General features: G+C 49.1%; 1 protein-coding gene across 6 annotated transcripts in view; it reads left to right on the plus strand.

Moving 5' to 3' along the window:
• Positions 1–17476, plus strand: part of LPAR1 (lysophosphatidic acid receptor 1) — a 142547-nt gene that overhangs the window by 81174 nt on the left and 43897 nt on the right. For all 6 annotated transcript variants that reach the window (XM_060199024.1, XM_060199019.1, XM_060199021.1 and 3 more), the window contains one exon: positions 1877–2624. In XM_060199024.1, coding sequence (XP_060055007.1) covers positions 1877–2624 — 748 coding nt within the window. The remainder of the gene's footprint in view (positions 1–1876; positions 2625–17476) is intronic.

The following is a 17476-nucleotide window of genomic DNA, read 5'->3' on the forward strand; positions in this document are numbered from 1 at the left end:
GCACTGATCAGCTCTGGTGTGAGGTGCATGGAGATCCGGCCCGCAGCCTCTGGGGCCTCAGGCACATGGGTTCTCAGATCTCACAGGTGGAGCTCTCTCCCTGGCCCTTGGGGTTTCTCGTGTTTGCAAAACATTCAGGTGCGAGCTGTGTCTGCTCAGCAGCACACACAGTAGGCGAGGTGGTCACCTTGCAGGACGCATCATTCAGTGCGGTGTCAGGATGTAAAGGCCAGTGGTCATTAAGGAATGTTGTCTGGCCTGCAGGCGGTGACTGGCGGAGGGCTGTAGAGCCCAGACGCGGGGCCCTTGGTCTGATCCTGAGCCTCTATGGGAACCCCACGGGGACTCAGGACCGCTGTGGCAATGTTCTGGTCTCTGCTCTTTCTTTCTCTCAAACTATGGAGTGAAGAAATCGGGCCAGGGACGTGTATCCATGGGTCCACACATGTGTGAGTCCCTGGGTTCATTCTTTGAGTTCTCAGACAAATCAAGGCTCTAGGAAGAGTAGTTGATTTGATTTGATGTGTGAGCTCCTTGTTTTCCCTAACTGCCTATCGTAATCTCAGTTTCACCAGTCCCCCTTAAAGTCAAGTGGGAATATTCTGGCTAGTGGGGTTGAAAGATAAGAAAGGGGAGCAGCAGAATAGCTCACAGGTCTCTCTGCCTCTGCAGGTCCCAGTTTGGGGTGCCAGACTAGCTGCGCAGGCGGGAGAGAGATGACCAGGGACTCATGGCTGAGCTGGGAACACAGTTCCATCTTTATTGACGAGCAGGGGTGCAGTTCAACAATGTAATCTAATCTAATCTCTCTTCATTAGAAAGCCTTGTCTTTTATATCTCCTGAGGCGGAAGGAAGTGTCAGGAAGAGGAAGTAAGTAGGATGGGGGGTGGGGAGAAGGACAATAGGGCAGGAATGAGTGGGGACTAAACCAATGAAAACAGTGACTATGTAAATAGACCACAGCAGCAAGCAATGCAACAGAAGGGGTCTTAGAAGCAGACCAACATGCTTCTATCTGAAAGCAAAGAAAGGGAAGGAAAAGGAACAGAAAAAGGCATTTCGGAGGACATCTCACTGCACTTCATAAGAAGGTGTGCTTTTTTAGTCAAAGTTTATCTCCCTCTTCTGTAGAGGAGTGTCGACTTGTCAGCTGTCCTTTGCAGACTACATTAAGGAGCAAAGTTCTTATATTTTCAAAAGAGAAAAAAGTTCTCAGCACCATAGCTTGGCTGGCGAATGCTATTCTGGGGCTAAGGAGTCACAGTGCTGACCACAGGAATGTCACAAGGCCAGTGGTGGCTCTGGGTAAGAACACTGGGCAGCGACCCTCTGAAGTGCGGGCACTGGAGACCTAGCAGAGATTAGCATCACAAAACATCTCCAACAGATTGAGCTGAGTGGGCATGTGAGAGCAGGAATACAGAACAGGGAGGCCGGAAGACCCCATTTGTGAGCTGGCTGTGCTTACAGACACCCTCAATCACAGGTCAGAGTAAGCTTCACTCTGGTGATTACAGCAGCTGCAATGATCTGCGAAATCCTCATCCGTCTGCTGTATTTTAAGTGATTTTAGACCACGCCTTCTCTGGTCAGCCTCAGGGACGTGTAGCCACCAAGCACAGACCTTGTCATTTCTTTCACTCCAACTGCCTTTAATCTTGAGTACAGCAAGAGTCCCCGGGGACTTGATAGAATCCTACAATGTTAGGCAGTTTTTAAGCTTCCCAAGTCTTTGCTTTGGAGGGTTGTTTAATTTGCCACATTTACTGTAAAGGTCTACCATTATCCATTTCACTCACTCAGTCTGTGGTTTCCTCCTGTCCATTTATTTATTTACTTATTTATTTATCTCCTTGTCCCTCTTTTCTCTTCTAGTTCACAGCCATGAACGAACCACAGTGCTACTACAATGAGTCCATCGCCTTCTTTTATAACCGGAGCGGCAAGTACCTGGCCACCGAGTGGAACACGGTCAGCAAGCTGGTCATGGGGCTGGGCATCACAGTCTGCATCTTCATCATGCTGGCCAACCTGCTGGTGATGGTGGCCATCTACGTCAACCGCCGCTTCCACTTCCCTATTTATTACCTGATGGCCAACCTGGCCGCCGCAGACTTCTTCGCCGGCTTGGCCTACTTCTACCTGATGTTCAACACGGGGCCCAACACGCGGAGGCTCACTGTCAGCACCTGGCTCCTTCGCCAGGGCCTCATCGACACCAGCCTGACGGCGTCCGTGGCCAATCTCTTGGCCATCGCCATCGAGAGGCACATCACAGTTTTCCGCATGCAGCTTCACACACGGATGACCAACCGGCGGGTGGTGGTGGTGATCGCGGTCATCTGGACGGTGGCCATCGTCATGGGCGCTATCCCCAGCGTGGGCTGGAACTGCATCTGCGACGTCGGAAACTGCTCCAACATGGCTCCCCTGTACAGTGACTCTTACTTAGTGTTCTGGGCCATCTTCAACCTGGTGACCTTCGTGGTGATGGTAGTCCTCTATGCTCACATCTTTGGCTACGTCCGCCAGAGGACAATGAGGATGTCTCGGCACAGTTCTGGGCCCCGAAGGAACCGGGACACCATGATGAGCCTTCTGAAGACGGTGGTGATCGTACTTGGTAAGTCTTGTCTGGATTGTCACTCCACCAGTTCTCAGCATTTTAGAAGCAAAGAAAAGGCACCTTGGTTTATGATAGTTGTGAAGGCACCTTGGTTTATGGTAGCGGTGAAGGCACCTTGGTTTATGGTAGCGGTGAAGGCACCTTGGTTTATGGTAGCGGTGAAGGCACCTTGGTTTATGGTAGCGGTGAAGGCACCTTGGTTTATGGTAGCGGTGAAGGCACATTGGTTTATGGTAGCGGTGAAGAGCAGTCTGACTATTGGCCAGGCACTCATGCAGGAATTACCATCAGATGCTACAGAGTCAGCTTTAAGATGAACTCAGAACCTGTGTCTGACCCTCACTCAGATCATGGGACTTTTGTCTTATGTTCTCTTTATGGCATATTTTCAGATAGAAAGTGTTTTGTCTTATGTTCTCTTTATGGCAGATTTTCAGATAGAAAGTGTTTTGGGGGGAGTCGGGTGGTAGTGCAGCGGGTTAAGCGCATATGGCGTAAATCACAAGGACCAGCATAAGGATCGAGTTTGAGCCCCCGGCTCCCCACCTGCAGAGGAGTGGCTTCACAGGTGGTGAGGCAGCTCTGCAGGTGTCTGTCTTTCTCTCCCCCTCTCTGTCTTCCTCTCCTCTCTCCATTTCTCTCTGTCCTATCCAACAATGATGAAATCAATAACAACAATAACTACAGCAATAAAACAAGGGCAACAAAATAGAAAATAAATAAATAAGATATAAAAAATATAAACAAGAAAGTGTTTTGGGGGGAGTCGGGCGGTAGCACAGCGGGTTAAGCACATGTGGCGCAAAGTGCAAGGACAGGCCTAAGGATCCTGGTTCGAGCCCCCGGCTCCCCACCTGCAGGGGAGTCGCTTCACATGTGGTGAAGCAGGTCTGCAGGTGTCTGTCTTTCTCTCCCCTCTCTGTCTTCCCCTGCTCTCTCCATTTCTCTCTGTCCTATCCAACAATGATGGCATCAATAATAACTATAACAACAATAAAACAATAAGGGCAACAAAAGGGAAAATAAATAAATAAATAATAAAAAAGAAAGTGTTTTTGGGTGCTACAACATGTGTCTACTGGTAGACACATTTCTGTAGACTGGGATGCAAATGGATTAGAGTTAATAGGGTTCTCTGAAAGCCACCTTTATGAGAAGATGCTTTCCAGAATAATTTGTGTGTAGTAATAGCTAACTCATACTTCTAGGTCAACAGTGAGGTCTGATTCATTTATGTATACTTAAAACCTTATTGTCTTCCCTGGATGAAAACTCATGGTAATTATCAGCAGAAATATGTCAATATATTCACGTACTCAGAAAATAGTTAAAGGACATCAAGTCAGCTCCAGACCCTCTGCTGAGCCCTGGAGAAATGCCGTGAAAGGGAGACCCAGAGGGTTTCCTGAGAGTTCACAGCTCTGCCGTGACAGCCCACCTGGTGAGAGTGTTTCCACGACTCTCCCTCTGAGTCAGCTTCCCTGTATGCTCTCTTTAATCATGCCAGGAGGCCTGCTGTGGTGGTAGTTATATGTTCTGCACGTGACTCCCTTAGAAGTTGCTGTTAGTTTATAACAGGCTGTGCAGGCTTGGTGCATTGCCTGGCTGCTAGCTATACTGTCTGGTTCCTCGGTTTTTTTAAATGACTTTAATGGTGGCATAGTAGTGATTTACGAGAGTACAAGACGACAGGTGTAATTCATGTCACTCCCACCACCAAAGTCCTGTGCCCACCCCACTCCACTAGTGACCACCACAGTCCTCCCAAGAGTATAGGTATGGGCTGAGTACATACATACGTACACATGGATATACATCTTTTCTCTTTTCAAGTTCATGAATCTCAGTTCCCTCTGTTCACATTTGCGTGGAATCACCCCACAGTTGTCCTTCACCTCCACCACTAAGCACAATCAAAACAGAATCACTACCAGCTCCATTCATTTTCCCTGTAGAACATAATGTAGTCTTTTTAACTGCTGAGTAGTACTCCACTGAGTATATTTCCTATACTTCATCTTTTGCGTGTATGTTTATGAGACCCAAATGCGTGATTTCTTTTTCCTTTGGAAAAGCCCCCCCCCCAAAAAAAAAAACTCTTAAATCTTCCTTATAGGGTCCCCCACCTCAATATTTTATACTTGGAATTGGGAAAACGAAAAGGCAAGCATCAGAGAAGCCTGAGGCTGCTGAGTCAAGATGGAGACCGCACGCAGACACTGCTGCCTGTTTCATTCCCCCCTGGGGCCCTGCCATTACCCCCTTTTTCAGCCACACCTACGTGGATTACAGCTCGCAGCTATGCTTGTTTTTTACACTTCCCCCGGCCAGGGAGATGGGGCCTGGCTTTCTCTGGTGTTCATCAGATTCTTTTCTTCTCAGTGATGGAGGGAATGAAAGGTTCTTGGCTACAGAAGCTCTGGGTCTTGGTGGAATGGAGATTCAGAGCCCTCTGGCCATCTTGCCCTAACACTGACCCTTCTGGGAGCATGGACCAAAACTCTTTATGGGGAGCAGAAGGTGGGAGTTCTGGTTTCTGTAGTTGCTTCTCCACTGGACATGGGTGTTGGCAGGTGGACCCACACCCCCAGCCTGTCTCTGTCTGTCCCTAGTGGGGCAGGGCTCTGGGCAGGGGGAGGCTCCAGGACACATGGTGAGGGCATCTGCCCAGGGAGGTCAGGATGGTGTCATGGTAGCATCTGCGACTCAGTGATTGAAAGGCGGTATGGTATAAATTAGGACAAATTGTTTATAAGTAGAGAGCAAAGAGTAGGATTACAGCCAATGAGGATAGGGACCCTAGGGTAGAAAGAATCTAAGAAGTCTATTTTAGGTATGTTCCTTAGAGCCCAGGACTAAAGTAGTCTTTGCTTGAACTTAGTATCTATCATGAAACTAGACTAGAAATATCTGGGAGAAAGATGTCAGAGTGGAAAATGGAATTTGAGACCTGGGTTAGTGCAAAGAGTGACTCCCAAACTTGAAAAAAATATGTAAGTACAATTAAGTGTTTACCTCATCAATCTGACCCAGGACCCGTGTCTGTTCATATTTAACACAAGAGTCTGTGACGTCCGAGTCCCTGTCAGTCTGAGCTTGCAGTGCATGGTCACAGCTGGAACATTCTAGGCTGCCCTCCTGTCAGGACCCATCTTCCTGGAGGGGCAGAGCAGGCTGAGCAGCCTTCTTTCAGAGAGTGGGGAGTCCAGCCATGGCTGCTCTGCATGAGGCCAGGTCCTGGAGAGCAAGCCCTTTGTTTCTTACTCATTCTGAGGAAGGTCCTGCTAGCTCATTGTCACTTCTCTTTTCAATTCATTTGACAAATATGGTTGGCTGCCAATTATAAGCCAAGGAATGCGAAGGCAGCAGGTCAAACCCAATCTTTGCAGAGTGTTTGGGGAGTAGCCTTGTGTCCCCTGGCTGGGCAGGCAGGGAGGGGAGGCTGGGGAAAGGGCCTTGTCCCAGAGAAGAAGGCCACGTTGAGCCGGGCTCAGTGATGCCGGCGGGAGCTCTCCATCTGGCAAGGCGGCGAGTGGAGCCGGAGCTGAAGGGTGCAGCCTTGGCCGTCGCCTTTGAGGAACTGAAGGCCACCTTGAGCTTGGCAGGCGGTAGGTGTGCTGGGTGCAGAGTTGGGCTGAGATGTCCAGAGCCTCGTCATGTACACAGGAGGTCAGGTTCTTCCTGCGTGTGGTCCAGAGATGATGGAGGGCCCCCAGTGCTGGCACACCCGACCCGACTCGGGCAAGGCCTGTAACTGGCCGTCTCAGCCGTCTTGGCCGAGCTGCTTCTGGTGGTGAAGACAGACTGATGGTCTGGGATGCGGAGACAGCGGCTCTTCAGATGCAGGCTGCTTCCGGCTTGTTCACACGTATTCTCCACACTGGAACTTCTCAGTCACAGAGTCTAACACTGGACAAGGTGACGCAAGGAAAACGCACAGAAACACTGCTTTTGTGGAAGCCTAACCCTGGCCCTGACCTGATGTTTGGGGATGGAAAGGAAGCTTTGAAATCACATCTCCCAGGCTGGCAGAGCCGCTCACCCCCAGGCTGATGCACCTGCTTGCTGTGGGCACCACCCAGGCCCAACCTCAGGCTCGAACCCAACCCCTCGCGTGCTGCAGAAGGTCTGATACTGCAGTGCCTTTTCCTCTCTGCCTCTGTCTTTCTCTTTCTGTTTGAAAAAAGACAGCCTGGCGTAAAGCTCTGGTGATGGCCAAACAAACAAAAACATCATGTGACTGAGAAGCCCGGCTCCAGACTGACTGGGGACCTCAACCAAGGCCTAGGCTCTCCAGCCCCAAGGAAGGAGCTTTGCTTCCTGCCTGTGCCCACACCTCATCCAGCCCCACCCCACTGCCTATCACTCTCTTCCTGGGAACACCCACGTGTATTCCTGCGGTCGTTTAGAATTCTGTGCGAACGCCGTGGCTGGAAAGGTACCTGGCTCGCAGAGAAAGGTCCCACTGAGTCTGTCCTCTTAGAACCGGCTGCTATCACCCACAGCGAAGCTTTGGTCAAGGTCATACAGAGTGAAGCCACGTGCTATGAAGCTTCAGCATGTGTCCGTGTCCCTCCGCCCTCTCAGCACCTGATTTTTGTCACCTTTCAGCTCTGGCTGTGGGTGGTGCTGGGAGTCCAACCTGGGACCTTTTCCATGCAAGTCCTGGCACAGAAGCTGTCTTAGCAATGTCCTGCTGACTTTTGTTTTAGCTTTTCCAGTGTGTCAAGTTTATTTTCCTCCTGAGAGGCATGTGTGATTCCTTGCTTGTATTTGTCGAGACAGGATTCCCTGGGCCTAGCACTGACTTGGCCACTAGCTCTTGTCGGCATTAAACCAGTTCCCCCTGAATGCCCAACAAGCTCCTAGGAAGATCCTTTGCACGCTGCATTGTCCACGGCTTAATTTCTCCATGTCCCTATTAGCAGGTTGGAGTTTGCCAACTTGGTTTAAAAGATTACATAGAGTCATATTGATGACTATCTGAACAAAGGGAGGGCGGTAGTGACCACTGTGGGTCAGCTGTGTAGAGTTTTCTAGTGGAAAACACCACATGGACTTGAGGGCCGGGGAAGCATGCGGCTAAGATCCCAGCACGCCAGCTTCTGCTGCCATCAGCCTTGAATGCACGGACCCCACCAGGGGCAGCATGTGTGGCAGTGGAGTCCCGGAGCAGAGGCCACTGCTTGGCTTGGCTCTGCTGCAGAGTGTTGGTGACATGGCGAGAAACCTTCCCTCTCGGTCTTGTTGCAGAAGGCAGTGGACATTAGTCTCTCATTCCCAGGCTGCAGTGACCAGCAAACACCCTGTAGGTCTGAAGAGGAACCAGCGTTGCCCAGTCTCCCTTCTGAAGGTGTCTGTGAGGGCAAACAGGGGAACGTTCATGAGGGCTTTCACTGTGTGAGCAGCCGGGAGGCTGGCTTGGCACCGTGGGTGCGGTGTCGCAGGAGAGACACCCGCAGTGCCACCCAGACCCCACATCCTGGGCCCAGGTCACAGGGAGAAAAGACTTACAAACACAGCTCTTTATAGGCTGCTGTTCCCTTTCGCCATCCAAATGTTTTTACTTAGAGGAAACTACTAAACACAGACGCCACATTCGCCCAACAAGGGTCCTTTTGAGCTGTGGGCAGAGTAGATGGGACGTTTTCCTTATTTGCCAGGCCTGGTCTAGACTCCTGTCAGCAGCAGCACGAATGTGCAGTCATTTGCCCTTCTTGCCAAAGGCCCGTGGGTGTTGCCACGACTCCTGGAGTGGGGCGTGTCCACCTAATGGAGTCTCTCTTGCCCAGCGGTTGAGAGTCTGGGTTGAAGTAAAATAAGCCAGAGTGTGAAAATTGGACTTGTCAGCACACCTGCCACCAAAGTAGCAGTACTGTTCCACCAGAATCTACTGGACCTCCATGTTGACAGTCCTCTCCCTCTTCCTTTAGTGACCTTGGCTCTAAAGACTTTGAAGGTTATTTTCACTTGTCTTTGTTTATTTTCTGGGCTTTGTTTCTTTCTGTCCTGCATGGGAGGTCATCTTGTATTTTCTCCTCCTTCTGAGCTATTTCACTTAGCATGAGCCACTTCAGTTCCATCCAGGTTGAGCAAGATTCCATCATTTTTCACAACTGAGTAATATTCCACTGTGTATATACCTCACAACTTCTCCATCTCCTAATCTCTCTTAAGTAAGGTAATGGGGTTATCTTGGCTTGACACTACAATGGGCATGGCTGTGCATATATCTTTTCAGATAAGTGCTTCTGTGTTCTTCAGACAGATACATGGCAGTGACATTGCTGGAAAGGACTTTTATTTACTTAACAGGGACAGAAATTGAGAAGGGAGGGGGAGATAGAGAGAGAGTAAGAGAGACACCTGCAGCCCTGCTTTACCACTCTTGAAGCTTTCCCCCCAGGGCTTGAACCCAGGTCCTTGTGCACTCAACCAAATGCACCCTGGCCTGGCCTCCAGGACTCCTATACTTCTATTAAATAAGCCAAATGCAGCACATCCAATGCCACCAACTTTCTCCCATGCTGTCTGATATCTTAGTAGAACTGTGAGAGTTGTGTTTTTCTGTTTTCAAGCGCCTATAATCTTTAGACTCGTAGTCTTGTGGATTTTGCCTGCATTTGTCCTGGTAGAATACATATTTCTCATTTCCCAGATACTTATATAATAACTAATATTGAATGCTGGACAAACACACACACACACACACACACACACACACACACACACACACAATTTGACAGCTTCAGGAAATAAAAATAATTTCACGGGACATACTTTGAACTAACAAAAGTATCTGCAATTGGAGGAGCAGACGCCCGAGCCCTGGCACAGTGGGCCAGGGTCTCGTAGGAGGCAGTCCGCGCTCACTGACCGCCCTTGTCTCCTTGGTTCCTCCTGCCTATTACGTAGAGATCGGTTTAAGCAGAAAGAACACATCTTTGTTATTTCTCATTTTTGCTCTGAGGTGTCTGAAAGCAGAGGTCTATGTGGCTCACAGAATCTTGTATTTGCTTCTTAGAGATGTGCTGGGTAACATCTGTAAGGACAGTTCAGAGCTGAGCCGTGCTCCAGTGCTTATTCCTTGCCCTGTTCTTTGAAGAAAGGCAGTTTCATGCAATGTCTTTCCACGTACAAATGAAGGATTTTCTTACTTTCAATAGTTTTTTCTGTTTTTCCTTTCCGACGCATCCTAGAGTCTTAGGCTGCTGAGAAGCTCCTTGTGTGCATGGATTTTAGTGAAGATGGTAATTGTAGCCTGAATGTGGTCATGGCTTTCCTTAAGCCCTGGCAAGTCCCCTCTGCCAACAGAGGGGTTGCTGTGAATATCCAAAGTCAATAAGGAGTCTTACTAGGGAGACACAGCAATAACAGGGTGCTTTTGAACCTGGCCTCAGGAGACTGGAAACCATGGCCTCACTTATTCACGCTGCCTACGCAGACTGCGGCTGGCACAGAGAGCTGCATCTGAGCTCGGCTTTCCATGAGTTCACTCTGAACAGGTATTTCAGAAAGCGTCTCTTTATGTGGCCAGCCTGGGCGTGTCTGCTTGAATCATTTTCCTTTCTTCTGGAGAGGGAAAATTGTCCCTCGAGTTGAGGGCAGCCTTCAGGGTCTACACAGAAGACAGACAGAAGGAGAAGACAGCCTTCTGCAGTTGTCAGCTGGCCGCTCTGTGCTGACGGGCTTCTCCTCGCTCACCCAGCTGCGTGCGTGGTGCTGGGAGGGCCTGTGTCTTTGCCAAACACCCAGCACAAGCATAGCTGGAGATCAGGGAGCTCTGGGCTCAGGTGGATGAGCTGTGCTTGGATGTGCTGCCACAGAGCAACTGTGTAGTGATGGCTCCGAATTTGTTTATATCCATCAGAACACTAGCTTTAGATGATTCGGAGCTTCTGTTGTCTTAGAAGAAGAGAAAAATTATTTTTCATTTACAATGACCATTTCTGGCTGATGGTGGGGCAGGGACTTCAGAACCTGGGACTTCAAAACCTCAGGCATGAGAGTCTCTGTGCATAACCATCATGCTGTCTACCCTGGCCCTAACAGTGACCATTTCTTGAGGTCTGGGTGGTGGCACAGTAGACAAAGCTCTGGACTCTCAAGCCTGAGGACCCCAGTTTGATCCCAGCCTTGCGTGGGACAGAGTGGTGCTCCAGCTCTCTCTGTTGTCTCTCTCTCTCATCGATACACAGATAAATGCTGTTTGCAAGGCCCCAGACACATATCCTAGCATATTTGTAAGCAAAGTGTCAGTTTACAGATGAATCTGCTAGCTGCCCTGTAGGTGATCACATTGCTATGGCCAAGCTGCCAGAGTGAGGTGTTTATTTTGTCATTGGGGCTGCTATCAGCACATCGGGGAGGGCCCAGCTCAATACATGTGTATATATGAATTTTTGTACAGTTCATTCATTTTATCTTAATTTTCTATCCTAACTTTATTTTTGCCAATATATATGATTTTGACAGTTTTTTTTTTTTTTAACAAAACAAGGATAATAACCACTAGCATAGGAGCCCTGGTCACTGATACTTGGTAAGTCCCAGCACCGTATCCTAAATATTCACAATAGAAACTGTCAAGTTTAAAGCAAGAGGCCTAATTTCTCTGAATTCTCTTCTCTGCCAGGTGTGGGCAGGTTTTGTGAGGCGCATCCCTGATGGCGGTTGTGAAACAAACTTCCACTGGCCACGGCACACACACGTGAGCCGCACGTGGCTTTTCAGCTGCTCGGCACACGTCTGGGGTCCCAGGTAACAGGTGTGATGCCGTGTGGGGCCAAGCAGCTAGCTCACTGGGTTCCTGCTCCAGACTTAGCCCACCCGGGCCGGCGTGTCCTTGGCCAGCTCCCTAGCCTTGGCGACAGCCCCTGGCTTGCCCGGGGGCCTGCTCTGCCTCAGTGCTTCTCCCAGGGTGGCCTGAGGACCACCCACAGCTGCCTGAGGTGCTGGGCACACTGGTCAGTTCTTGCTGGAGCTCAGCCCAGGCCGACTGAAGCAGCGTCTCTGAGACGGTAGCCGGGCAGCCATGGTCCCTCCACACACTGCGTCTGTAGCCGTGACGGAAGGCTCCGGCTTTGGTAGCAAAGCTGTTTCTAGTCTCTGCTCCTAATGTTTCCTGCCTGTCCTGTTGAAGTGGACCCACTGTTTGGGCCACGGCCTCTGTGGCCAAGGACTTGAGCTTGCAGGTGGTGGTGTCCTGCCTTGTAAGGCAGAGAATGAAGAGACAGGGAACACGGAAAATGAGGCCAGAGGAAAAAGCACAACAGGGCTGGAACGAAGCTCTTGGCTCGTGGAGAAAGTCCTGTGTAAGGAAGCAGACACTTTTACACACCGTGGGCACCCTACCAAAATATTTGCACAAGTGTGTTTATGTCATGTGAGGAAAACCGACCCCTTTAAAATAAGTGGCTGAAATGCAACTTGGTTAAAGACCAGCTTGAGACATCGTGGCTTTGCTACGTTTGTTATTTTTGAGGCGGGCATATGACTTCACATTATTGCAAGTGGAAACCTCATTCCCCCGAGAGAAGACAGGCCCAGAGTGTCCCTGCGCTGACTGATCAGGTGTGTCCCTGCGTGAAGGTCTTCACAGAGAGGGCCAGCCGTCATCCAGTTGCTCACAGGCTACACGCATTCCTATTCCTTCTCCCCTTTTACTCTTCCCAGACTCAGCTGAGAGTCATCCGAAGAACATAGGATTTGCTCTGACTTGCACATGATCTGAAAACCTCAAGTCGGCTACCCAGTTGACACACAGACTCTGTGAGCAGGGCCATGTAGCTGAACTTCCTAAGCTCCTGCTATTAACCCAGAGTTCAAGCAACATGCCTCATCCCTTCAACCTCAAGTGGGTAGGTCGCTGTGGGAATTAAATGAGCTGAGAGAGTACTGGGGACTTAGTCCCGGCAAGTGCAAGTGTGAGAGCAAGTTCCTGCCTTGCCTGTTGCCCTGTATCCATGAATGGGCCGCCTGTGCCTGGCTGCAGGTGGAGATCTGGACGGCGTCCCCAGGAAGGTGATGATTCCCTGGAACGACTACGTGTCTGTTGCAGGCCTGTCTGCTCACTAGTGACATTTCACACTGCCAGCCCATTGGGTGGGACTCGGCCTGAGATGGGCATTCAGGCTGCTAGCTTGTTCATTCACCCATCAGGCTACTCAAACAGAGAATCCGGAGCCATAAAGTCTGCTGTGGGGTGAGACTATGCAGACTATGGTATTCATACCCTCTTGCAAAAAGCCGGGCGTGGCCTGCTTGAACAGTGGTAAGGATACACAAACTTTCATCTGCTCACGCATCTTGATACAAGCAAAACCCTCGCCTCCCTAGCGTCCGATTTTCTGAAGATGGATGAACTATTATACATGGACAGCAAACTCGGGGGCGGGGGTGTGTGTCTAGAATACCACCCTCTGGGTCTGGTTTTCTCCTGGGTGCCATAAAGAAAACAGTGACTGAGTACACCTCACTTCAACTCAAGGCAAATCTGTCAGTTCTAGTTTGTTGGCATATCGACATATCTGTCTTGTGTATATCAGGGCGGCAAATACCTATTATTATATGTAATATAATAATATTACAAGTCACAAATCTAGTCAAGTGTTCAACTCCATGACATGGCCACAAAGCAAATATGGTGGCTCTCAGGGTGACACAGTCCTACCTCAACAGTCTTCTGAGGAAGACAGCACAGAATATAGAAAGGGAGAAGTTACAAGATACAGAATAAGATGGATCAAATGTGGAAATGTGAAGAGAATAAGTCACAGCGTTACTAGAAAGGCTTGTTGTGAGTTTTTGCACTTGAGTGTTGAAATGGAGGGATATTCATGGAACAAGGTGTTACTTAGGCTGCTGTTACCCTGCCACTACTGAATCCTGCTGAAATAGGGATTTGTCGTTTTTTGTTGCCTAAGTAGCATCCAACAGACAAAATCCAATGGGGTCATGTGCCTAGGGATGGCATCATAATCGCGTCTGCAACTTGGCGGCTGAAAGGCAGTAAGATATGAAGCAGGACAGAATGATTAGTAAGTGGGAACTAGAAAGGAGGAATAGAGCAGATGAGAATAGGGACTCTGGGGTGTTAAGAAGCTAGGAAATCTATTTTAGGTATGTTCCTAGGAGCCCATGACTTGAGTCATTTTTGCCTGAGCATCATGGAGGTGGGTTAAAAATACTGTCTGGGAAAATGATGTCAGAGTTGAGCAAGAATAGAAAGCTGAATCAGGGCAGAGAGTGGCTCCCAACATGAGGAAAATCTACGAGCAAAATTAACTGTTTACCCATCCACCTGACCAGGGCCCATGTCTGCTGACATTCAGCACAGGAGCCAGTCAGTCCGACTCACAGTCCATGGTCACAGCTGGGACAGTCTAGTCTGCTCTTCTTCTTCTTCTTTATTTTTTTTTTAATTTTTTATATTTATTTTCCCTTTTGTTGCTCTTGTTTTTTTATTGTTGTTGTAGTTATTAGTGTTGTTATTGATGTCATTGTTGTTGGATAGGACAGAGAGAAGTGGAGAGAGGAGGGGAAGACAGAGGGGGAGAGAAAGATAGACACCTGCAGACCTGCTTCACTGCCTGTGAAGCGAGTCCCCTGCAGGTGGGGAGCAGGGGCCTTGAACTGAGTTCCTTACGCTGGTCCTTGTGCTGTGCCACCACCCGACTCCCTAGGCTGCTCTCATGGCAGGACCCGTCTTCCTCGAGGGGCAGAGCAGGCTGACCAGCCTCCCTTCAGAGAGTGGGGAATCCCCACCATGGCTGCTCTGCAGTGAGGGCAGGTCCTGGAGAGGCCACAGGAGGGCTTGTGATGCCATTCCTGATGGAGATGAGCAGTGACAGTGGAGAGAGGGGTCTGTGAGAGGTCCAGGCCCATCATGTCTGTGTGGGGATCCCAGGACTCCCTAACTAGGGCCCCAGGTGCTGGGGTGGCCTGGCAGTGACTAAGAGACCACCATAAAGTGAGCCAGCCTCTTGCTCTATAAAACACATATATTTTTAGGTAGATTGAGAGACAGAGGGAGAGGAGGGAGGAATAAAGTCACCACAGCACTGTAACTCACTCTGGAGCCATGGACGGCGGGCTCAAAGCTGCCTCAAGCACACGGCAAAGCAGGCGTCCTCCCAGGTGGACTGTCTTACCAGTGCAAGGTGTATTTGTTTTGCTGGGAACCTGAAAGCCTAAATGCTGAGTGGTGTGACACAGGGGTAGCAAGCCCACCGCTTGGACCCTATTCTTGGCATGACCAGCAGAGTGTGTACAGCTGTTCTTTTTTTTTTTTTAAGTTTAGGGTGTTTATTTGGATAAGAGATTCAGCATATAAGTGGTTGGCTCGCATGTTACTCAGTGTAGTCACCACATTTCTGTCACCTGCCGTATTTTACTCAGTGTAATTAGCACATTTCTGTCACCTGCCGTATTTTACTGGAATACAGGTTTCCTGAGGACAAGGAATATTTGGTTGGTTGATTTTCTGCTAGTGCTATGTGTGTTCAGTTGTTCTAAGCTTCTGTTTGCTGGTTTATCTACTGAGAGGCAGAAACAGTAAGGCCATACAGATGAGGTAAGACTATCATATAAGAGGCCAGGCATGTAAGTACTCGGTAGATACAGTGATAAATTATGTGATTTAGTGCATTCATCAAATGGTCATACTGCTGTGCTGAAACTTACACTCTCTTTTATTTTATAAGTTGTTTTGTTTGATAGGGCAGAGGGAAATTTAGAGGAAGGGGAGATAAAGAGGGAAAGAGACAGAGACACACGCAGCCCTGTTTCAACATTCAAGAAGCTTTCCCTCTGCAGGTGGGGACCGGGGCCTTGAACCTGGGTCCTTGAGCACTGTCCTTGAGCTTAACTAGGTGCACCACCACCTGGCCCCAAAACCTAGACTCCAGAGATGAACCCTCACGGCGGCAGGTATGTGTTCGATTTTGAGAAGGGATAGCCCACGTGGATCAGGACCCGCTGTGCTTCTGGGACTCACTAGGCCATGATTCCTCTGGACTGGATAGAGCTGCCATGAAACAGAATGCGGAAGGATTCTCAAAACAGACAGAACTCACTTCTGAAATCGCCTACCATCCTGTCCACCTAGCAAAACTGTATTCTAGGGCAGGGGTGGCACACATTACAGTGTGTAGGGACCATGGTTCAAGCCCCTGTTCCCCACATGCAGGAGGGAAGGTTCACAAGTGGTGAAGCAGGGCCGCGGCTGTATGTTTCTCTTTTCCTTTCTCCCTCTCTCCTCTAGCTCAATCTATTTCTGCCTCTATCCAAAACAGACACATGCTTTTTTAAAAAAAATTTTAAAAAATATTTTTTTATTTTATTTATTTATTTCCCTTTTGTTGCCCTTGTTGTTTTATTGTTGTAGTTATTATTGTTGTTGTCGTTGTTGGATAGGACAGAGAGAAATGGAGAGAGGAGGGGAAGACAGAGAGGAGGAGAGAAAGACAGACACCTGCAGACCTGCTTCACCGCCTGTGAAGTGACTCCCCTGCAGGTGGGGAGCCGGGGTTCGAACCGGGATCCTTATGGCGGTCCTTGCGCTTTGCGCCACCTGCGATTAACCCGCTGCGCTACCGCCCGACTCCCAGACACATGCTTTTTAAAGTAGGAAGAGGAGGCTGGGTGATAGTCCACCTGGTCATACATGTTATAGTGCTCAAGGATCTGGGTTCGAGCCCCCACTTCCCAGTTGTAGGGGGATAGCTTCACAAGTGATGGCGCAGGGCTGCAGGTGTTTTTCTCTTTCCCTGCATCTCCACCTCCTCTCAGTTTCTCTCTGTCCTATCAAATCACATAGGAAGGGGGGAATGAAAGAGAGAAAATGACCTCTGAGAATAGTGGGTCTGTCATACAGAGCACCTAGCCCAGCAATAACACTAGTGGCAATATAATAATAATAATAATAGAAAAGATAAATAAAACTTTTTTAATTGTGGCAGAAAAAGAGTGAAGATATAAGGTAGAATAAATTGTTGACTAATCATGAACCTCAAGGCAAGAATACCACGGATGAAGATTGGGGTCTCCATTTTGGATAAAGCTAGTAGGTCTATTTTAGGTATATTCCAAAGGGCCCATGAATTTGTTAGTTTTCACCTTTTCCTGACAGCTAAAATGCAGGTGGGCTAAAGATATTGCCTGGGGAGATGGTGTCATAGTTGGAAAAAGGACTAGAGAGCTGGGTCAGGGAAGAGAGTAGCAGCCAACTATGGAGAAAGTATATGAATATTGTTAACTGTAAACCCCATCGATCTGATCTGGGGCCCATGTTCAGCACAGGAGCCTGTGTGACCTCTGCATCCCTGTAGGTCTGAGCTCACAGTCTGTGGTCACGACTGGGAACACTCCAGGCTGCACTCATTTCAGGACCCATCTTCCTCGGGTGGTAGGCAGAGTATGTTGTCCGACCTCCCTTCAGAGGATGGAACATTCCCCACCCTTGTTGATCCACACTGAGGGCAGGGTCCTATGGGGCCCACAGAGGGGTCCATTGTGTTGTTCCTGATGGAGATGAGCAGTGACCATGGAGAGAGGGTCTGTGAGAGCTCTAGGGCCATCATGTCTGTGTGGGAATCCCAGGACTCCCTGACTAGGCCCCAGGTGCTGGGATGGCCTGGCAGTGACTAAGAGTCATCACTGAAGTGTGCCGGTCTCTTGCCCTTACCCAGCTTTTGTCGTCCTTGCTTTGTCTGACAAGGTCAGCTTGGGAGTGATTGGGGGACATGTGGTAGGAGGTAGGTGAGGAGGGTGTCTAGGTCTAAGTAGAGACTGTTTCATTGGTTACTTTAAGGAGTCTTTTTCTTTTTTTAAAATGTTTTTTTAATATT

Source organism: Erinaceus europaeus, chromosome 10 (genome assembly GCF_950295315.1).
Source record: "Erinaceus europaeus chromosome 10, mEriEur2.1, whole genome shotgun sequence".
Classification (NCBI taxonomy): domain Eukaryota; kingdom Metazoa; phylum Chordata; class Mammalia; order Eulipotyphla; family Erinaceidae; genus Erinaceus; species Erinaceus europaeus.